Raw genomic sequence first — 24,393 nt, forward strand, 5'->3', positions numbered from 1 at the left:
CCAAAGAAATGAAATTACTATCTTTAGGAGACATCCCATGCCCATGTTCAATGTCACATTACCTACAATAGCCAAGACATGGAAACAACTCACAGTTCGTGAGTTCAAGCCCCTTTCTGGCTCCATAATGACAATGCAGAGTCTGCTTGGGATTCTCTCTCTCTCTCTCTCTCTCTCTGCCCCTTCCATGTGATGTTTCTCTCTCAAAATAAATAAACTTAAAAAAAAAAAACAAACCTCAAAGTTAAAAAAAAAAAGTTCTCATCACAAGAAAAAAAACTGAGGTGATAACCTAAACGTGTGGTAGCTATGCAGTATATACATGCACCAAATCTTTATGTTATACATAATACAAAGTTATATGTCAATTATATCTATCTCAATAAACCTGAGAGGGGGCAAAAAAGAGAACCCAGATCAAAACATACCTGCAGTCTATCCTACACCTCTGGATCTTTCAGTTTGATATGGAATACAAGTTCATGTGTTCAAGATGGCATGAATTAAATATCAGCTTTTTCACTTGCCAGCCTGTTACTTAATCTCTAAAAGCCACATGATCAGTAACAAAAGTTCTTACCTCAAAGAGTTATTATTACGCAGGTAAATCAGCTAAGGTATGTCTAATTCTGAATATACTGCCCAGCACATAGTAAATGCTCAATATATGCTTCCTATTATCATTAGTGATTATGAACACAAGTTTTAGAAAGAGACAGATCTAAGCTAAAATCCTAGCTCTTGTATTCACTACTTTTTTGACTGTGGACAGATTATTTAACCTCTCAAGTTCTACTTCCTCAACTATAAAATCAGGGGAAAGACGTAGAAAATTTAAATCAAATAATCTTTTTTTAAAACACACACTTAAAACAATGCCCGGCACAGAAAGAATGATAAATGACTGCTAGCCTCTTCATTAAATAATAGGTACAAATTGCTTTCCAAGTAATTGTACCAATTTATACTTCTGCTATCAAGTCTCGAGTAAGTTCCAATTTCTCTGTCCTCACCAATACTTGGTGCTGTCACACATTTTTGTTTTTGCCAGTCCGATGGGTATGAATCAGTGTCCTGCTATATAAACTGAGTTTCTCTATTACTAATAAGGTTTTTTGTGAACTGCCAGTTCTTATCCTTTGTCCATCTCCTCGCCATCTACTTCTGAGACTGCCTACCTTGCCCTAGGACATCACTATGTCATAGAGCATTTACCTGGGGTCCTTTGCCTCTATGTTTTCCAAATACTTTAAGGCCCTTGCTCATTCCTTGCCACTATATCCTTTCTTCCCATATTACTAGTGCCACTTACTTCTCACCTAAAGACTCAAGCCCATCTCGCTTTCTCCCTCATGCTCAGCAGGAAACATTTATGGAGCTCTAGCCACCACAATATGCTAGATGTCATCAACCATTCACCCTTGCCACTTCATCTAGTCCTGACCTAACTCCATAGTTCTGACAACTGAGCTTCTCTCTGGTTTCTTTTGTTCCCTTCTCAATGCCCCCCCCCTTTTTTTTTTACATTCCTCTTTTTAATTTTATACACTTTTCTTTAATATCTTTTTTTTAATAGTTTATTTATTTTTGACACAGAGAGAGACAGAGCATGAATGGGGGAGGGGCAGAGAGAGAGACACACAGAATCTGAAACAGGCTCCAGGCTCTGAGCTGTCAGCACAGAGCCCAGCGTGGGGCTTGAACCTATGAACTGTGAGATCATGACCTGAGCCGAAGTCAGATGCTTAACCGACTGAGCCACCCAGGTGCCCCTATACATTTTTCTTATAATTTATCATCCATCAACTATTCATCCTCTTGTATCAGTCTGACTTGAGTGTGAACCCCTGAGGACAAAGACCATCTCTTATTTATAACTCTAGTTCCTAGCATGGTGGTTCATGTTTAACAGGTGTCTAAGAACGAAAGAAGGAAGAGAGAATGAAAATAAACATTCATAAACTATCCAGTACTCTGGACTTTCTAGCCCTAAGGCCATTTGCTCCTTCTTCTCCACTCTACTACCCCTTTCCCCATCCCTACAGGGCCAAATGTCTACCTTAGAGTGACAAGCATGAGCTTGCTTTGTCCTGTGCTTCAACTATCCTTTATAAACACCCTATTGGACTCCTCTGATGATGTATGCTCTAATGAATTACCACCTATTATTTATTGACAGGCTCACTAAGCCGTGTCTCTTCTAGACTCCCTCCATTCTGTCACATCTGACTGTACTTCACTGGACTAGGCCAAATATGTCCCATATGTCAAAAGTCACACACTATTCATAAGATAATTTTCCCAAATACTGTTTTTATCATGTCATTTGCTTCCTTAAGAAACCATAAACAGGGGCACCTGGGTGGCTCAGTCGGGTAAGCGTCCAACTTCGGCTCAGGTCAGATCTCACGTTCGTGGGTTTGAGCCCCGCGTCAGGCTCTGTGCTGACAGCTGGCTCGGAGCCTGGAGCCTGCTTCCTGTTCTGTGTCTCCTTCTCTCTCTGCCCCTCCCCCTCTCATGCTCTGTCTCTCTCTGTATCAAAAATAAATAAAACATTAAAAAAAAAGAAATTAAAAAAAAGAAACCATAAACAATAATGCCTATAGAAAGACCATTAAAATGGTGAGGAACTCCTCCACAAAACTACTAAAACTGACAAATGAATTCAATAAGGTCACAAGATACAAAATCAATATATATAAATCCGTTACATTTCTACAGACTTGCTATGAAGTAGCAGAAAGAAAAATTAATAAAACAATCCCATTTACAATTGCACTAAAAATACTAAAATACCTAGGAATAAGCTTAGTCAAAGAGGTAAAAGACCTGTACGTGAAAACTGTAAAACACTGATGATACTGAAGATGACATAACAAATGGAAAGACAGCCTATGTTCATAGATTGGGAGAACAAATATTGTTAAAATATCCAAACTGCCCAACATAATCTACAGATTTAATGCAATCCCTGTCAAAATATCAAGAGCATTTTTCATAGAACTAAAACAAATAATCCTAAAATTTGTATGGAACCAGAAAAGACCCTGAGTAGCCAAAGCCATCTTGAAAAAGTGGAACAAAACTAGAAGTATCACAATCCCAGATTTCAAGATATATTACAAAGCTGTAGAAATCAAAACAGTATGGTACTGGCACAAAGAAACACAGATCAATGGAACAGAAAAGAGAAGCCCAGAAAAAAAAACAACTATGATTATTTGGTCAATTAATCTATGACAAAAAGAGGCAAGAATATGCAATGGGAAAGACAGTCTCTTCAACAAATGGTGCTGGGAAAACTGGTCAACTACATGTAAAAGCATGAAACTGGACCACTTTCTTACACCATACAAAAAAAAAACCTAAAAATGGATTAAATACTTAAATGTGAGACCTGAAACCATAAAAGTTCTACAAGAGAACACACAGGCAATACCTTCTCTTAAGACAAGAGAAACAAAAGCAAAAATAAACTACCAGGACTACATCAAAATTAAAATATCTGCAGAGCAAAAGAAAAACTAAACAAAAGACAACCTACTGAATAGGAGAAGATACATGCAAATGACATATCCAATAAGAAGTTATCAACCAAAATATGTAAAAAACATAGAACTCAAGAGAATAAAAACCAATAAATCAATTAAAATGATCAGAAAACATGAACAGATATTTCTCCAAAGAAGCCATGCTGGTCCACATGAAAAGATGCTCAACATCAATAACCAGCAGGGAAATGCAAATCAAAACCATAAAGAGATTATCACCTCACTCCTGTAAGAATGGCTAAAATCAATAACACAAGAAACAACAAGTGTTGGCACGGATGTGGAGAAAAAGGGACCTATTGGTGGGAATGCAAACTGGTCCAGCAACTGTGGACAATGGAATGGAAGTTCCTCAAAAAATTAAAACTAGGACCACTCTACAATCCAGTAATTGCACTACTGGGTATGTACCCAAAGAATACAAAAACACTAATTTGAAAAGATGCGTGTACCACTATGTTTATTACAGCATTATTTACAATAGCCAAATTATGGCAGCAACCCAAGTGGACACTGATAGATGAATGGATGAAGAAGATATGAGGTATGAGACACACACGTGCACGCATGAACAAACACACTTGCACACATGCATGGGCATGCAATGAGATATTACTTGGCCATAAAAAAGAATAATACCTTGCCATTTGCAAAAACATGGATGGATCTAGGGGGTATAATGCTAAGTGAAAGAGGTCAACCAGAGACAGATAAATACCATATGATTTCACACATACATGGAATTTAAGAAACAAAGCAAATAAACAAAGGGAAAAAAGGGCAAACAAAAAAAACACTCTTAACTACTGAAAACTAGTGATTACTAGAGAAGAAGTGAATTTGGTGGGGGGGGAGGGCGGAAAGAAATAGGTAAAACAGGTGAAGAAGATTAAGAGTATACTTATTATGATGACCACTGAGTAATGTATACAATTGTTGAATCATTATATTGTACACCTGAAACTAATATAACTGTCTATGTTAATTATACCGGAATTAAACATTTTAAGCCATTTATTTTCTGGAAAAAGAAATGAAATGAAATGGTGAACCTGAAATTCACAATTCATTCTGTATTACTTACCAAGCCTCATTTCTTTCAGTTCTTCCACATGCACCACACTCTCTAATGAAGTCAGTTTCTTTTTTAATTCTCCTTCTCAAATGTGCTACTTTGTTTTTTGCTCAGATTATTTCCCTCAACCTCATTTCTTCAAATTAAACACACCCCTTGGACCTAAATATCCCCGTAGAGGTAATATCAACCAATTAAAATTTACAATTAGATTTTCAGGTATTAGCAAGTTAGTCACCTACCAACACCCTGAGGGGGAAAAATAAGAAAATTAAAGTAAGTTTCCTAGAGTTGAATAAGAGCGATCCAATCTGATGCAGAGACAAAAGTAGAGAAAGAAGTTAGTAAGGGAGCAGTGATCACTAAAAATCATAGATTGTTAACCTCAAGAAAATATAGGATGGAAGTATACAACAAATCTATTTTGTCTCCCTGTTTATATGTCTCTTATGTTAAAGAAATCCTTTAAGAGAGCAAAGAAATCCTGAATATACAAACCAAATCTTAACCAACCCTTCAGAATACTACCACTATGGCTTTCTCTTAATCTAGCTCTTGACCAATCTAACCCAATAAGGAATGTTTGTGGTCTGTCACCAAACTGCAAAATGAAATAATCAGTGATATCTTCCCCCTAAAAAGACAATAAGAAGCAGACTTAATTTAAATAGGTAGATAATATCTATGAATATTATAGACAAGGTAGAACCTTGCTAATTAAACACCAATTTTAATTGTGGTATTAAAAAGGATTTATGGGGCACCTGGGTGGCTCAGTCGGTTAAGTGGCCAACTTCAGCTCAGGTCATGATCTCACAGTTCGTGGGTTCGAGCCCCACATCAGGCTCTGTGCTGACAGCTCAGAGCCTGGAGCCTGCTTTGGATTCTGTGTCTCCCTCTTTCTCTGACCCTGCCCACTCATACTCTGTGTCTCTCTCTCTCAAAAATAAATAAACGTAGGGGCACCTGAGTGGCTCAGTCAGTTGAGCGTCTGACTTCGGCTCAGGTCATGATCTTGCGGTTTGTGGGTTTGAGACCCATGTCGGGTTCTGTGCTGACAGCTAGCTCAGAGTCTCGAGCCTGCTTAGGATTCTGCACCTCCCTCTCTCTCTGACCCTCCCCTGCTCACGCCATCTCTCTCTGTCTCTCAAAAATAAATTAAAAAAAAACATAAGTAAATAAATAAATAAACATTTAAAAATTTTTTTAAAAGATTTTTACTCATCTAAGACAAGTAGTGATAAGCTCTTCCTTACTGTCCAAAATATTTTTTTAAAGAAATAGAGGGGCGCCTGGGTGGCTCAGTTGGTTAAGCGTCCGACTCTGGCTCAGGCCAGATCTCACGTTTCTGGGTTCGAGCCCTGCGTCAGGCTCTGTGCTGACAGCTAGCTCAGAGCCTGGAGCCTGCTTCCGGTTCTGTGTCTCCTTCTCTCTCTGTCCCTCCCCCTCTCATGCCCTGTCTCTCTCTGTATCAAAAATAAATAAAACATTAAAAAAAAAAAAGAAATAGATATGCTGGTATTTTAAAATAAATGCATAAAACCTAATGAATCTTCTTGTTCTTACAATTTCAAATGATCATTCACTACCCTTGCTTCCAAACCAAGAGCTTAAAAAGCTATGGCAAATGATGGTGTGATGGTCTGCGTCCCAGACATTAAGTATTAATGAATAACACTGTCATGCAAAAGGAAAATAATTGTGTGTTATTTTTATATGCTAGAAGAAAGTAAAATAAAACAGGAAGAGGCATCAATCATTTTCCTTTTTAAATAAAAAAGCCATTGAGTAATAAAGTGAAGAGCTGAGTTAAAAGTATCCAAACCCACTAATGGGGATGCTCTGTAACTTAAAGAACAAATTCCAGCTCAATGGCAAACTAGCAAATACTGGGATTCTGCAAAGCTGGACAACTATACTGCCAAGGGCACAATAAAACCAGTTCTAGCTTCCGTAACCATCTTTAATTTACTCCTCTTATTTACCCACCCACACCACCACAAAAAAAAACCCACACCCAACATAATAATAACAGCTCATGAAATAATCTACACCAAGGAAGACAGAATAATATAAGGCATAGTCCTGTCCTCAAAAAATTTACAATCTTGTTGAAAGAAATGAACTTACTATAAGATAATATCACAATATGAGATCAAGTGATAGATTCTAAGAACAGAGAATAAGCACTGTGAGAAATCAATAGATTAGATGGATTAGAATGCATCACAGAGCTTAGAGCTTGACTGAGTTAACCTATCAGTAAACAAAACAACAACAAAAAAGATGAATCTTTTAAACCAAGTTCCCAGAAAAAATAACTGAGCCAAAAAGTTTAAGGAGAAAGGCTCCTCTTAGCACTCCTGAGGCTATCTAACAATTACCTAAGTTATAGTAGCTCACCAGGAGTCAAAGGCAAGTTTCCAACTCTTTACTCTAGATAACCATCACAGGGAATTCTATTAAACAAAACTCTCTATTCTATCACAATGGCCAATTTAAAACTACCAGGTTTTTGTGGTTAGAACAAGTAAGTACAATTTCATCACCCTATCTATTAAACTGTACTTGTCTATCACAGAAATGTATTAACAAACATATGTAAAAATAAGAAAAAGAAACCAAAAATTAGGGAGCCATTCCAAGGCCACTTATCTCCATAGCAGGTAGTCCAGAAAATTAATAATAATAATAATAATAATAATAATAATAAAGGGTTGGAAACCATCAACAAAATAATTCAAGAAAACTTCCCAGGAGAAACCTTCAGACCACAAGTTTAAATAAAGGACAGAAACAGGCATACTATAATAAAACATACCCATACTATGGTATATCATCATGAAATTGCAAAACCCTGGAGAAAACTAGAATTATTAAACATTGCCAAAGTAACAAGAATCATAATAGAATTATACTTTTTAACCACTACAGTATGAAGAGAAATTTCGGAAGTAAAATTATTTCAATAAAGAATTCTAAATCCAGCCAGTTTTTCATTTAAACATCAGAGTAGGATAAAAAACACTTTCAGACATGCAAGAGAGGTCCCAAACACATACCTCTCATGCATCCTTTACTCAGGAAGCTAGTAGAAGAGGTGCTTCTCTAAAATGAGAATAAACACAAGAGAGACAGGGATTCAACAGGCATACAATATAAAAGAGAAGCAAAGGGAATCCCCAGGAAGACATTAAAGGGTAATCCAAACATCAACAGTCTTGTGAACAGACAAAACAAAAAACCTGACTGGAGCTGACTAGGAGGTCCCTGGAGAGACTCCCCTAAGAAGAGGAAATCAGGAATTGTGAGAATCAGGAGTTCATACTCTTTCTTGCCTAACAGTATCCCACTGTATGGATTTAGCCACCCTTGATTTATACATTTGAATTATACATTTTTGGCATGTAAGAATAGAGCTGATATAAATATTCCTGTAGTTGCTTTTATATGAACACAAATGTTTATTTCTCAAGGGTCAATGCCTAGGAGTAGGGTTGCTGGATCACCCAGTAAATTCATATTTAACATTTGTAAGTATCTGTTTAATTGCTTTTCAGAAGAACTGTATCATTTTACAACCCCACCAACAATATATGAGAGTTCCAGTTGCTCCACATCGTCCTCAGCACTTGGTACTGTTAACAGTTTTAATATAAGCCATTGTAATGGATGTACAAGGGTAACTCACCAAGGTTTTCACTTTCATTCTCCTTAATAACTATTTATGCTAAACATCTTTCCATGAGCTGATCTGCCACTCTATATCCTCTTTGCCAAAGCCTTTTAAACATTTCTAACTGGCTTATTTTCTTACTGTTGAGTTTTCAAAGTTCTTTACATATTCCAAATATAAGTCCTTTGCAGGTATATGACTTGCTAATATTTTCTTCCAGCCTATAATCTGCCTTTTCATCCCCTTAACAGCATCTTCACAAGCAATGTTTTTTGTTTAATAAAGTCCAATTCATTGATTTCTTCTTTCATGAATAATGTTTTTGGTGTCATGTGAAAGAACTTCTTGCCTACACTCAGGACACAAAGATTTTCTCCTGTTTTCTTCTAAAAGTTATATAGCTTTATGTTTTCAATTTAGATGCCTGGTACATTTTAAGTTCATTTTTATATAATACATGTGGTTAAGGTCAAGGTTCATTATTTTTGTATGTTGATGTCCAATTATTCAAACACTGCTTATTGAAAAGATTATTCTTTTTCCATTTTGCAACTTTGTAAAAAATTATTGGCCATATTTGTGTGGGCCTATTTCTGGAATCTCTATTCTATCTCATTGAGCTACAGCTCTTCCTTTTGCCAATAATAAAGTCTTGATTATGAGAGCATCATGCTGTTTTTAAATCATGTAGTTTTTTTTTTTTCCCAACATTTTTCTTTTTCAAAATTGCCTTGGCTATTCTAGGCCCTGTGCCTTTCTACAGAAATTTTATAATCAGTTCATAACTAGACAGAGTGCTCTTGGGATTTTTTTAAAAAATCAGTATGGCATTAAACCTATAGATCAAACTGGGGAAAATCACCATCTTTACTATTACAATTCTTCAAATTCATGAATACAACATGTTTCTCCATTTACTTAAATCTTTTTTTTAAATCAGGGCTTAATAATTCTCAGCATAAAAATCTTACACATATCCTGTCATATTTAAAGCTAAATGTTGCATTAAATTCAGTTTTTAATTGTTCATCACTAGTATATATAGAAATATGATTGCTTTTTGTGAGTTGACCATGAATCACTTGCTAAACTCATTATTTTAGGAATTTTTTCGTGGATTCCTTGAGATTTTCTACATAGACATTTATGCCATCTGTAAAAAGGGACAGTTTTATGTCTTCTTTCCAAGCTCTATGTCATTATTTTTTCAAGTACCACACTCATTCTCTTCTCATTCTTGGTCTCTGATGACACAAATGTATGACTTTATCATAGTCTCATAGGTCCCTGAGGCTGTGTATTTCTTTATCTTTAACCATTTTCCTCTATTTTCAAATTAGATAATTTCTGTTGATCTATTTTCAAGTGCACTGACTTCTTTCATTGTCACATCTACTCTATTGAGCCCATTTAACGAGTTTTCATTTCCATTATTGTATTTCTTAGTTCTAAATTCTCCAGTTAGATCTTCATATCTTCTCTTTCTTTGCTGAGACTTTCTTCTTCCCATTCAATCCTGGAACATGGTCATAATAGCTGATTTTAAAACTATTTTTCAAATAATTTTAACATCTGTGTGATCCTGGCATCATCATGATCTTTTCAGTGTCTTTTCCCACATGAGTTCAGTATTTTTGGATTTTTTTAAGATGAATAATTCTAGATTGTATTCTGGTCACTTGGAATATTACTTTATAATACTCTGGGTCTTATTTAAGTCCCACCGAGGATGTTGGTGTTTTTGTTTTAGCCAATAATTAATTGACTAGTTGGGTTCACACTTCAAGTTCTGACCAGTCTTCTATGGGTTGTATTTTCAATTTCAATTCAGTTTGCAAACCCTCTGTCATCATACTTGATGTGTTTTATAACTGTCCCACACAGTGTCCAGTTTGGGAGTTAAGAGGTGGTCTATCCCATATTTCAGTCCTCAGTGTTTCTGTATGCTGTGAGGATCAGACTCTGGCATGTACAGCTTAGAAGTCAACTCATGAATCCATAAGAAACTTTAAGTAGTCAGTTTCTCAAGCTCCTCATTCTCTTGCAATCTTTCGGTTGGTTCCCTTGGGCTCTCCTTTTCCAGCCTTCCAGTAGAAAGCTGAGGCTTCAATAACCCCACTCTGCCATGTACTTCTCAGGACTGGACCCCCATCAGGGCCAAGCAACAGAAGAGCAGAGAGAGCAGAAAAGCCATGGGATTTGCCACACTCTTGAGACCACAGTTCCTCCAACATGAGAAGTAAGTTCTCCTGCTCTGAGATTTAGGCTCCTGCCTGCCCCCAATGCGGCCACTGCAGCTGCTGCCAAGGACTGCTTGAGGCCTGGGGTGCAAGAAAATGAAGAAAATGAAAAAAAGAAGAAAAAAGAGAATGCTGTGGGATTGCCACATTTTCCCTGGGCATTAGGAGACCCCCTTCCTGCTCCTTGAGACAGAACTAGAGGGCTTCTCCTGGTGCTTTTTCTGCCGTGTTAATAATGGTCATTTCCAAGTTTCAGGATACATTAAGTTCAGGCTGGGGCATACTGGAAGGAAAAAAAAATGGTAAACTCACCGCTGTTTCAGTGGTACTTTGAATTCTGGTCTTCTTCCCCAATCTGCCTCCTACTATTTATTTTTCAGAGTCCTCAAATAGCCACTCCAAGCACTCTGTCCAGGTTTTATAGCTGCATTCAGTGGGAGAGACAGGGTGAAGTGTGCTTACTTCGTCTTATCTGGAACCAGAACCTGGACTACTGCTTTTCACAATATACTTTGAGGAACTAATTATTGAAACTATTTATATAACTTTGATTAGACAAAATTAAAAATAAGCAAATCCTGTATTAATCTTATTGTAAAAAAGGGACCAAGTAAGCCAGTAGAATCACATTTTTAAAGCATATATTCTTTTGGATATTATATGCTTATGAAATAAGTGAAGGTTTTAATTGTACTTTGCTTTATTTCTTTAAATCCTATTTTACATGTGGATTTTTATAAATGCTACAACTATTAGACATTTGTTAAAGAAAAAAAAAAGTAGGAGTTTTCAAAAGTACAAAACAAAGAAGTAGACTGCAGAGAAGATGCCATAAATGTTTAAGAAACTGAAAAAGTTTAGGATGACCAACACTCCAAGTGTAAGCCAACAGTTTCAAGTAAAGAGGCTAGCAAAGCTGGCAGGAGTCAATCCAAGGTCTTGTATGCCAGGTTAAGGTGGCTGGACTTTACCTGAGAAAAGGCCGGCCCTGAAGTGTTTTAGCAAAGGTTGGGAATGACATGATCCAATCAGTATGTTTGCACAATCGCTCCTGCTGCAGAACATAAAGGTGCATAAAAATGAGTCTTACTGTCTGAATCTTAGAGGCTATGTTAAGTTGTAGAACAAATATATATACAATATGACTGCACATATTGTGGAGGGATATGAGTAAGAGAGGGAAATTTTATATATATACACACACACACACAAAATCATTACATGTCATATGTAATCAAATGATTTTATAAATGATTGTGATTTCATGATTTACATATATAATATGTATCACATGATTAATAATATGTGTATGTAAAGATAGACAGATAGATGATTACAGTATATATTGACTATGGAAAAAACACAAGAAACCAGTAACAGTGGTTAATTTTGGAGGAGAGTGAGGCGCTAAGAGAAAGCAAACTTACTTTTTACTTTATTCTTATTTTATTTTTAAATCTTGTACTGTGAATATTACACCCTTAAAAAGGGTTGTAAAAAAAAAAATAGAGAGAAGTCTTACACATGAACTAGATAGAAGATATTAAAACAAGATAACTATGAATGAGCCTAGCATTCAGTAGCCCAACTCCTAGATATAGTCAGCACTCACTCTACAGATTTCTCCACAAATAAGGTATTACTGACCATTTATAAAGCAAGTTCAGAACACAAAACAGGTTTTTTATTTATCACACTACACTTCACTAATTCACCATGCATTTCAATCATGTAAACAGAAGATAAAGAGTAAAAATCAATTTTGAAGATATTTATTATTATACTACATTTTTACTATAAAAGAAAGGTTTGCATTATTCTTTTTAATTTCTTAAGCACCAAGGGTTATAAAGCTTTACAGTAAAAGATCCTCTCCTTTCTTGGTCTCCCTAATCCCAATACCCAAACATTACCATTTCCAATGGCTTCCTGAGATTTCAGACTTTCATTGTCCATATAAAGCACATATAATGATATGTATATGTATATAAATACATTAATTCCCTTTCAAGAAAATGGAACTCTGTTTCTTAAAATAACCTAGACTTATTCTATTTCCTTATGTCATTTCCCTAAATCCAGAGTAATGAATAGACAAATCCCCAAGATGGAAGATATGTTAAATCTTCCAAGTTAAAATAAACACACTGAACAGATAAAGTTCTCAGAGATCTCCTTAACACATCTTTGATGGAACAAATGAACCTTAACCAGGGCAAGCAAAAATTACTTTAGGGAAAAAAAGTACCAGTTGAAATAAACAAAAGGGTAGATGACTAGTTTATAAATGGGTAGATGATGTAACAAAGGGTGAGGGTTATTCCCTAACCTTTTAATCCCAGAGTTCAACTACTCTGCTCTCCCACATAAAGAGTTATCAGAGATCTTCTAACACCCTTTGATGGTACAGATGACCCTTGATGAGGGCAAGCACTTGTGAGTAACTTTCACAGATAGTGTTCTATACTGGGTAGACCAACAGTCTAATCCAAAGATGATGTATGTCTCTCATAACTGGGGAAGGGGATTAATCACACTTTACAGCAGAAACTAGAGACTTCAAGCAGGAGGGTAGAAGAGGTACCACTGCTCTTCCATACTAGCAACCCTTCTTCCCAACTCTCAGCTTGTACTCTGCAGTTTCCAAGGCAAAAATAAAATGCAGTACCAATATAACAGGGTAAAAAACGTTCGCCAGAAGTCAAAACAAAATCAATCCCTCTTTAAGGGCTATACTGAAGTAGTTTTTCTCTACATTATGCAGGGCAAGAAAAATTACTTCCTAGTTATTTCAACGGTGAATAATAAAAATAAAATTACTTGATTATCAAACAATGGCACTTACTTTTTTTTTAAGTAGCCTCCATGCCCAATGTGGGACTTGAACTCACAACCTTGAGATCAAGAGTCACATGTTCTTACCAACTGAACCAGCCAGGCACCCCTATTATTTTTTGATATTAATAGGATCATTCTATACTCACTTTTAGAGAATCTAGAGGAGAAAAAACTTAGTTTGTAAATTACCTTCTCATCTACGATAAAGCCCGCCTCAGTTTTACTCAAGTTGGTGCACAATGAAAGAGTACAAGAGTACTCTTTTTATTTCATTCACAGCATGAAGTAAAGAGTGAAATGGGGCAAAAGGCTAGACAACTTTCTAAGCCACTCATTGATTTAAGCAGTGATTTTTAAACACTGCAAATTAGACTGAATATCACATTATGGAAGGAACTTTCACATAAGAATTAGTGAGAAATCTGAACTACAGGATATTTTTAAAGAAAAACTATTTTATGGTTAGGTATATCATTATATAGCAACTGGAAGCAAATAAACAAAATCTAAACTTATAAAGATCCAAGAAGGCTTCTTTAATGAAAAGATATACTAAGAAAAAATATAGTAATTTTACAATGTTCTGAATTCCCAAAACAGTGGAACCAACCACATATATCCAAAAATAAAAAACTTCTAAACCAAATAGAAACGATTTTCTGGAAAATCCAAGTGATTGTCTTTTATAACAATAGAGTTAAATCTCTACATAAAACAGCGTGAAGAATCTAAACTGCAGTCATCCAAAGGTGACTTTATTAACTACTTACTTTTTAACAAATTATTCCAGAACCTCAATATTTATTTTACTTAAAAAAAGTTTATAAAGAAAATAACCAGAAATAGAATAGTTATATTATCCTATTCTCTCATATCACCATTTACAAATGTATGCTATCACCAAATACAAAGCCAATTTGTGCTATCATTTTGCTCTTGAACATGATATAAATGTCAAGTTTAAGTGCATATAATTCTTTAAATAGCTTGCAACTTAAAAGGGGACACAAATGCATTTTCATTTTATTTATTTATTATTCATTTTTGAGAGAGAGCGAGCGAGCAAGCGAGCTCAGGTGGGGGAGAGGCAGAAAGAAAGAGAAATAAAGAATCTGAAGCAGGCTCTAGGCTCTAAACTGTCAATACACCCAGTGAGATCATGACCCGAGCCTAAAGTGGGTCATGACTCAACCAACTGAGCCACCCAGCTGCCCCTATTCTTTTTTTTTTTTAATGTTTTATTTATTTTTGAGAGAGAGAGAAAGGGAGACAGAGCACAAGTGGGAAGGGGCAGAGAGAGAGAGAATCTAAAGCAGGTTCCAGGCTCTGAACTGTCAGCACAGGGCCCGATGCAGAGCTCAAGCCCACAAACCAAGAGATCATGACCTGAGCCCAAGTCAGATAGTTAACCAACAGAGCCACCAAGGCGCCCTCAACCCAAATATTTTAAAAAATAAACAATTCAGAGGATCCTGGGTGGCTCAGTCAAGTTAAGCAGCCAACCTCTGATTTCGGCTTAGGTCATGATCTCAAGTCTTGGGATGGAGCTCTGGCATCAGGATCCACACTGACTATGGTGCCTGCTTGGGATTCTCTCTCTAGCTTTCTCTCTGCCCTTGCCCTGTGTGTACACACACTCTCTCTCTCCAAATAAATAAACTTAAAAAAATACATAATTCAAACACATTGAAAAATACACAATAAGAATAAACCAGACAAAATTTAGTGATTATTAAAACCTATTGAGAGAAATGTGTGGGCCCAATAGCAACTAGTGCTCTAGTGCCACATTGTAGTCTCAACTGTTTCCCAATAAAAGGAAATAGTGCTTCCTGGAGAAACAGAGTTCTTGATTCCAACAACAGCACAAGGAAAAGTTCAAAGAAAGCCTGAAATATGGCCTGTGCCAGAAAAGAAAGATGATATCAGAGAACACTGGAGTTAGAATGACACAGCAACCAACTTGAGAGGGCTTCCACTAGCCAAAGACATGAAAATTTGAGCATCAAAATAACAATGTCTGCAATGAGTTGAAATAAAATACACATAAACCCTTGAGTTCATGATGATTCTGAAAACAAAAACAAAAATAAAAACAATTTACAAGTCATATATGGCACAAAGCTCACTATTCTGAGAACTGGAAAATAAGAGGGATGAAAAATCAAGCCTTTATCCTGCCCTTCTTATAGCAACTATGCTTCGGGGGAAGCATACAGCTGATGAAATAAAGTTCTAACTTGGTAAAATAATTCCATTTCAGATTTTTGGTAGAAATAAAAGAATCAGAAAAATCACTATTTTGTAACCCCTATGGAAACAGTATATCAGACAATGTACTCTTGCAAAAAACAACAGCAGTAACAACAACATGAATATCACCAAAGCTCTACATCTACTACCGTTCATAGGAAACACAGAGGCTAAAGAAACATGTTAAACATGTTAAAAGACAAGTATGAGATTAGCAAAATCCAGAATTTAGACTATTCTATCAAACTAAGAACTTCATTTCTTCAACAAATAAATGGCAGGGTGCCTAGGTGGCTCAGTTGGTTAAGCCCCCCATTAAGTGTCCGACTCCTGATTTTGGCTCAGTTCATGATATGACAGTTCGTGTGTTCAGGCCCTGCGTCAGGGTCTGTGCTGATGTCATGAAGCATGATTGGGATTCTCTCTCCTGTCTCTCTGTACCTCCCCCGCTCAGGCTCTCTCTCTTCTTCTCTCTCAAAATAAACAAACATTTTTTAAAAAATTAAAAAATCAACAACAAATAAATGGTGAGGCCAAAAAATGGGGGGTGGAGGGGGGTGTAAAACAGGATAGAGCCCTCATAGACTAAGAGACTTGAGAGAGATGTCAACCAAATGTACCTACAGCGTACATGCATCTTGATTTGAACAAGTCAACAATAGGGTATTTTTTCCAATTAATCAATCTAATATTATTGAGGGCATTGTCCTGAACACTTGACATTTATCACTTCATCCTCACAATCCACCCTATGCGTTTTGTTAATGTTCCCATATTACCCTCAGGGATTCAGGCTGGTAGGTTCACATGGCAGTGGATGGTGGAGCTGGTCCTGACTCCTCAGGTGTCAATTTTTTGTGTCATGTACAATTTGTTTTTCTACATATTATACTTCTGCCACTTCCCACTGGTCAGTACTACAATCAAGAGCCAAAGTATGCCTCCCAGTCCTGCTCACTCACTAGTTCTTTCCCTCCCACACTATCGGTGCTGACAAGATCTCAACAGGCCTCAAAGACAGAACAATAGGATATTTTTGATACAGTGGGAGAAAACTAAATACTGCAAAGATTTTAGATGGTATTGAGAAATAATTTTGTTAGATGTTTAAAACTACTATGTATGTTATTTTTAAAAAGGAGTACCCATACATAAATTATAGATCTTAGTTAATAATAATGAATCAATACTGGCTTACCAATTATAACAAACATCCCAGAAGCAGCACCAGGATGCAGAAGCAACCTAGCATTCCTTTTTGAATACTACTTCAGCAAGGTGGCAGAGTGTTGAAGGAGCAGAATACAGCTGCAACAGGATTGGCCAAGTGTTGATACATCAAAGTTGACTACTGGGTACAAAGAATGTTCTTTATATAATTATTTCCACTTTTGTGTATATTTAGATTTTTTCATAATAAAAATCAGGGAATATAGAAAATTTAAGATTTGCCTATCTTGCTGCAGGATTCTAGCTATGTGTCAAATTTTGTTAAAAATGGAACAGGAATCTTTTTTAAAAGCATTGATAGTAGGTTTCTGAGGTATTGCAGAATAACTGGTGATCAGTCTGAAATCATGAGACAGAAGATTTTTTTTCTCTTACACCAACAGTGCAGATAATGTACTTATTAAAAAGACTAAAAAAAGTGATGCGGTGAGATACAGCTCAAGAGGGCCATTAAAAAGGAGAAGTGAAGATGACTAGGATAGCAGTACAAAACATTTACTGAAGATGGGAGAGAAGAAAGAAAAAGGAATCTACCAGACTAGGGAGGCAATTATCTCTTCTGCTCTACGTTTCAAAGCAATTGAACTGAAAACCAAAAGTTCAAAGATAGTATAGTCCAAATGGAGACAAGGAGGAAACACAAATAAATTATACGCAGATGTATATTAATAAAAAGAAAAGCTTATTAAGTTGTATGGTTCTAGTTACTGGGATATTTTACAAAATAATAACTAAGTGTAGAAGTACTATCTAAAAGGCCTGTAGACATGGTTTAGTCTAGCAGTAACTAACACATTCGAACACATTTTTATTTATTTATTTACTTATTTAGAGAGAGAGAGCACAAGCACAGAAGGGGCAGAGAGAAAGGGAGACAAAGAATCCCAAGCAGGCTAGTAGCACAGAGCCTGACGCAGTGCTAGAATTCAGAAACTGCAAGATTTGAGCTGAAGTCGAAAGGTGAATGCTTAACCAACTGACCCACCTGAGTGCCCCTCAAACACATTTTTAAAAACCAAATACAACTCAGGAGTCAAACTTGATTCAATAGAGAATTATAGGATACATCCAGAATGGTTTAGAAAGCTGTGAAAATAGAGTAATCTGATATAGTAGCATAGGGGAGGTCATTTAGAAGAAAAGATGGGGTAAAACACTAAGGCATTCGCATGTCAGGGCTGATGAGAAAGGATCATACTAGTAGAGATAGTTCTGCATGAGCTAAGGAAACACAGGGTTAGTAAATACAGGAAGTACTGAGAGAAAATTGAGAATCCAAGAAAAAAATTGTGAGAATTTTGAAAAGGGAAACTGATTTGTTATAAGGAATAAAACTTAGGGCTCTGGCTAAATTCAACTTAAAATATCTCTTTATCTTGTAAAGAAACAAATCCTTCTATCACCTATCAAAAACTGAACATCAGTTAAAAACTAACCAATCCTGGGGCACCTGGTGGCTCAGTCAGTTAAGCATCCAACTTTGGCTCAGTTCATGATCTCATGGTTCTTGAGTTTGAGATCCACATCAGGTTCTGTGCTAATAGCTAAAAGCCTAGAGCCTGCTTTGGATTCTGCGTCTCTCTCCCTCTCTGCCCTTCCCCCACTCACACTCTGACTCTTGCTCTCTCTCAAAAATAAATATTTTTTAAAAAAAAATCTAAAACCAACCAATCCTTTAAAGGGTTAGCCTCTGGTTATGTATCTTCTCCTTATACACTGAGGCTTTTCACTGGGGTCAGTGAGTAAGAAGTCATTATATCAAAAGGAAGACAAGCAAGTCAGCCCCATAAAAATGTTCTCAAGAAGGTCCAAATTCTAAAGCACTTTCAACAAAAAGAGGTTGTGAAGTATTAAATATGCAGAAGGCATAAGTGAGAAAGCCAAGAAGAGTCAAGGGCTGCCTCATTGAAATACAGATCATGGAAACAAAACCTTAAAAACAAAAGAAGAAATACAGACCAGAAGATAAAAACCCATTTATTTTTGGAAAGTGAAGGATTTTGAGGACTAAGATGTGGTTATAAGCAGGTAGGAAAAACATTTCAGTTAATAGTATGAAAGATAAAATAACCAGAAGGAGAAGAAGAGACTAAGCATCCAAGTGTCTCCAATTCATCCATTAAAAGCTACTACAGTGGGGCAGGTGCCTGGGTGGCTCAGTCAGTTAAGTGGCCAACTTTGGCTCAGGTCATGATCTCATGGTTTATGGATTCGAGCCTCATGTCAGACTTTTGCTGACAGCTTGGAGCCTGGAGCCTACTTCAGATTCTGTGTCTCCCTCTCTCTGCCCCTTCCCTGCTCACATTCTCTCTCAAAGATAAACATTATTTTCTTCCCCTTCCCTTCCCCCATGTTTGCTGTTAAGTTTCTCAAATCCCACATGAGAGAGAAAACATAATATCTGTTTTTCTCTGACTGATTTATTTCATTCTTAGCATAATACCCTGTAGTTCCATCAACGTTGTTGCAAATGGCAAGATCTCATTCTTTCTCACTGCCAAGTAGTATTCCATTGTATATTTAAACCACATCTTCTTTAGCCACTCATCAGTTGATGGACATTTGGGCTCTTTCAGTAATGTGGCAGAGAGGGAGGCAAAGCATAAGAGATTCTTAAATACAGAGAACTGAGGGTTGATTGGGGGGTGGGGGAGGAGAAAATGGGTGATGGGCACTGAGAACGGCACTTGTTGGCACTTGTTGGGACCAGCCATGGATGCTGTATATAAGTGAAGCATGCTGTATACACTGTTATGTTAGCTAACTTGACAATAAATTATATTTTAAAAAATAATAAACATTAAAAAAATTTTTTAAGTACTATAGTTATCTTCAAGCTTTATCCCATAGAATCCTGAGTAAATTGTGGTCAAAATAGGCAAGAGAACCTACTGAAAGGCCTATAGGGCTACATCCTGCCTCACCTGGAAACATCTTCTAAGGGCCAAGTAGGTGAAAGGTGAAGTGGCACTGTGCAGGCCACACTGATGCTGACATATCTTTTATGGGCTTGTCTGAGAGTCAGAGACGTCCTAGAATCTGAGCAACCCAGGAATTGGTAGCTCCAGCCGCACCTATTTGTGGTCTCTATGTCAATGAACTGAGAACAGCTCCAGAGAAACAGGGGGTAAAGAGAAAAGGTGAAAAAAAAAGAGAGCACCATCGTTTCCCCTAATTCTTCCTTCTCCGATTATGTTTCTCCTAGTAGGTATTGACTTATCCACTGCTTTCCTAATTTCTCGTGTTTTCAGAAAGCTAAGTTTGGGCTAAAAACTATTAAACAGATCTATAATTTTATTAGCATCAGGCTCTAATCAAATGAGCCAACTGTTAGAAAAACCTGGATAATCAGGGGCGCCTGGGTGGCTCAGTCAGTTAAGCCTCGGCTTCGGCTCAGGACAGATCTCACGTTCGTGGGTTCAAGCCCTGCGTCAGGCTCTGTGCTGACATCTAGCTCAGAGCCTGGAGCCTGCTTCTGGTTCTGTCTCCTTCTCTCTCTGCCCCTCCCCCTCTCATGCTCTGTCTCTCTCTGTCTCAAAAATAAATAAAACATTAAAAAAAATTTTTTTAAACCTGGATAATCAGAAAGCTTAGGCAAAGGGCAATGATTAAAAGAACAGACACTGCCAGAATACATAATACACACACACTTCATTAATTTAACACAATCTAGTTTACACACTAGAGACTACACAGCCGTGAATTTAAGATCTTAGGTTACACAGCACTTTGTCTTTGCTATTTTTACCAACTACAGTTATTTCTACTAATTCCAGCAACTTCCTTTGTTCTGTATGTTACCACTAAATTCCTTTAGATACTAACAGATATCCCATAACAATATCAAACCTTTTAGAGCTTAACAAGATCACTTAATGTGCTAATCACTCCATCTAATTTTGATTCAAGTAAAACATTTAAATATGAGTAATATCAGATTATATAATTAAACTGAAAATACAAAGATGAATACAAACTAGCAGTATATTCAGGGTGTTACATGACTGGGTTAAAGTCAGTAAAAAAAAAAAATTATTTATCCTTGTAGTAAAAAAATAGGAACCCAAGTAGAAAAGAGATGTCAAAAATGACAACAGAGCAAGAAAAAGTTAGTCACACAACAAACAGTATTATTTTTAATCCATCCTGCAGTATGATTTGAAGGCAGATTCCTTGGTGTGATTAAAGCATATTTACACTCAATGACATGAGCAGAAACAACTCAGAGGTATTCATTTTAGTGGTTTAAGAAAAAAAGGCAAATTTTTACCAAAACAGACTAACAAAAAACTTTCTAAAGCAGAATGTTTTATCCTTAGTCACCTGTCTCATCCTTACTCACCATGAAAAGGAATTCCCAAAGGCTAATTAGCCTAAGCAATCAATATTTCTACTCCTATGCTAGTTAGTGATAAAATTTCCAAGAGGAAAATGCTAAGCATTGTTTATATAGAGCTGACAACTGATTATTCATTAAGAGTTTGAGAATGTAACTGAGGTTTATAAAAGTAACAATAAATTATAAATTGTTTGGGATATCATACAAAGTAGCTTACCTTGTAGTTTTTTCAGTACAGCAACCTCCATTTTCAGAACTTGTTTTGGTTGTTGAGCTGATTCTACCTTCAGTGCAACATTTTCCCTGGTAAGCATGTCCAAGGCATCGTAAATTTCTCCAAAGCCCCCACCCCCAATCTTCCTCAACTGCAGGAGAAATAAGAACATACACACATAAAATTACTAGAACATTCTAATTGGAAACAACTCATCTTTCATATTAAAAAAATATTTAATTTTAGTATCCCTATTTGAGGATAAAAGATCTCAATACTGTTAAATTAACTGCACATATGCCAAGAAAACAAATGCCTAAAATACCATCAAAACCTTTTCCCACAGTTTTGCCCACAAAAGGTAATGAAATTATTTTGGCCACAATTTTATTTTTATTTTTTTATAGTTTACTGTCAAATTGGTTTTCATGTAACACCTAGTACTCATCCCGACAAGTGTCCTCCTCCATGACCAGCACCCCTCTTCCCCTCTGCCCCATCAGCCCTCAGTTTGTTCTCCGTATTCAGGAGTCTCTCATGGTTGACCTCCCTCCCTCTGCCCAACTATTTTCCCCCTTCCCCTCCACCATGGTCATCTGCTAAGTTTCTCCTGTTACACTTAGGAGTAAAAACATATGGTACCTGTCCTTTTCTGCCTGACTTATTTCACTTAGCATGACACCCTCGAGTTCCATCCACATTGCTACAAATGGCCAGATTTCATTCTTTCTCATTGCCATGTAGTACTCCACTCTATATATAAACCACATCTTCTTGATCCATTCATCAGTTGATGGACATTTAGGCTCTTTCCATGATTTTCGGCCACAATTTTAAAATTTAGTCTACAGCAAGCATCAAAAATGTCACAAAAAAGCATAGCATCTAAAAGCTTCACTTGCCACAATGCCCCCAACAACCAAACATGTTATTTTAATTCTAAGGCAATATTTGAAAACTTTTTAAACCATGAAATCTTTTTGCCAATCGAAATCATATCTGGAACCCAGCCGAGAAGTATATGTGGAGAGGCTAGAGGTGGGAGTGAGGCAGCCAGAGCCCAGTCCTCATGCAGCACTCATCCTCCTCTCTGAGGCACTGAGCAGGCTCCACAGAAGAGATAGAAAACTCCTGTCTAAACTACCCCAGAGTTCACTATATAACTATATGCTCAAATAAGACAAAGTCTAATCAAATAAAACACTTTCAACAAACACTTAATATCCTTCCTGATGAAATGGGCTGGCTTAACTGAGGAATACCAGGATCTCTGTCTGAGTATTATAAGAAGTTCTCAAGTTTTAGTGACAACTGAACCTCTAGAATTATGAGCACCAAGGTGGGTAATAAACTTGAAACCAGATACAGCATAGAATTAGCCTTCTTCCATTTCCTCAAGGTCTTCTCCTTTCCACATTATCAAACATCTAAGATGTGATATAATGCAGGCAGTCCTCACGTGAGACACAGGGTCCTAAATCCTAACCACCCCAGAGGACTCACTAAGTTCTATTTCTTTCAGCACTGCATCTGTACTGATTATTGGCTCCAGGCAGATTTCTCTAGCTTCTGAATTTCTATAGAAATTATTTGCTTAATCTTTTAATCAGTTTACTAAGCTAAACACCTCAGATATCACTTGTATTAATTCACTATACTGTTTTTTTGACTTTCCAATGTCAACATCCTTGCTCCCTACAGTGAAACTAAGCTTCTTTAGAAAGAGCCACACCTTTCTATTTTTCCCCTATTGCAAGTGGCTAAATGGTAACTATATAATTATTTCTAAATAACTATTCATTGCTTTGTATATAAGAGCCATAATCCTTTATTCCAGTTGCGTGATGAGAAGAGATAGCCTGAGGAACTCCAGTATGAGCTCCGGACTAAAATAAAGTTTCAGAAGTTCATTTCAGGTAAGTTGTTTTTTGTTGGGCCGTGATTGATACTGATGATTCTTAATATCTGCCAATTAAACAAAGCCTAATATAACTTTAAAACCTTACCAAATGACAGAACATAAAATCTAGACCAAAGTAATGATTTTTGCTCCTTGGTCTACTCCTATAATGTCATTTCAACAAGAGTGGAACATTAGTATTTTTTACTGAGCTTGACAAAGCACTAAGACATCATCAATGTTTATAAAGCAGAAAGCTAGAGGCAGTTTAGTATGATGGGGGTATGTAGATTAGGGAAAGAATGGTGGCAAGGTCTGTGGCAGACTTTGTTTCCCTAAGATGATCACAACAATACCACCCATCCCTTTTGTCTCCTTCAGTATGACCTTGCCACTCACCCAAGATATAGTGTCCATTATTCACCCTCTTAAATCTGGGTAAATCTTGTGGTTGCTTTAACCAACAGAACATAGCAAAGTAATACTGCACCAGCCCTGAGAAAAGTCTTTAACCAGCCCTGTAGTTTCTGTTTTCTGTCTCTCAAAAGTCAGCTACCATGTAAAAAGTGTGACCATCTGAGAAGCCACAGACCTGTGAAGAGGTCTAGAAAATAAGCTACCAGGGATGAAAGGGGTAGATTAGGGAACTAAGGACCTTCAAGTCACCAAACAACCCATTTGAAAGTTGGATCCTCTAACCCACTCAACCCTCAATACTTATATATTTTATATATGTGTGTATACATATATGCAATATATGTATTTTAAGCCTCTAAATTTTTATGCCATTTGTTCATAATGGTAGATAACCAAAACACCATCCATAACAATGACCCTATTTCTTACTAAAATGCCACGATGCCTCCCAAATTTGAGGGACATGTTCAATACATATATTAGTTCTAATTATCAGGACAGAGCAACTAAGCCAGGTGTAGCTTCATCTGTCACCTTCTGATATGTCTACTGGAAAAAGCCAAACTTTATCAGAGCCCTTAATGCAAAACACTCACCAAAGAAACATTCATTCCCGACTTACATAAAAGATTACTAATTGCTGTAATCTTCCTGCACCAA

At 36.7% G+C, this 24,393-nt stretch overlaps 1 protein-coding gene, 1 long non-coding RNA gene and 1 other non-coding gene across 8 annotated transcripts in view; 1 reads left to right on the top strand and 2 right to left on the bottom strand.

The window, feature by feature from the left end:
* Positions 1–24,393, bottom strand: part of TTBK2 (tau tubulin kinase 2) — a 140,380-nt gene that overhangs the window by 85,868 nt on the left and 30,119 nt on the right. For 2 of the 6 annotated variants that reach the window (XM_029952764.1, XM_029952763.1), the window contains exon 3: positions 21,420–21,567. In XM_029952764.1, coding sequence (XP_029808624.1) covers positions 21,420–21,567 — 148 coding nt within the window. Of the gene's footprint in view, positions 1–4,635; positions 4,865–7,688; positions 7,735–10,854; positions 10,967–11,513; positions 11,597–21,419; positions 21,568–24,393 lie in introns of those variants that run through there. The other 4 variants (XM_029952766.1, XM_029952767.1, XM_029952768.1 and 1 more) reach the window with 4 other exon arrangements.
* Positions 12,879–24,393, top strand: part of LOC115302804 — an 87,682-nt gene continuing 76,167 nt past the window's right edge. Inside the window, exons 1-2 of the long non-coding RNA XR_003913641.1 lie at positions 12,879–12,978; positions 23,254–23,332. This is a non-coding gene — a long non-coding RNA (uncharacterized LOC115302804). The remainder of the gene's footprint in view (positions 12,979–23,253; positions 23,333–24,393) is intronic.
* Positions 13,409–13,482, bottom strand: TRNAK-CUU. Its single transcript has one exon. It is a non-coding gene; the product is annotated as a tRNA-Lys (tRNA).

The sequence above is a fragment of the Suricata suricatta genome, chromosome 9 (assembly GCF_006229205.1).
Source record: "Suricata suricatta isolate VVHF042 chromosome 9, meerkat_22Aug2017_6uvM2_HiC, whole genome shotgun sequence".
NCBI classification, from domain to species: Eukaryota; Metazoa; Chordata; class Mammalia; order Carnivora; family Herpestidae; genus Suricata; species Suricata suricatta.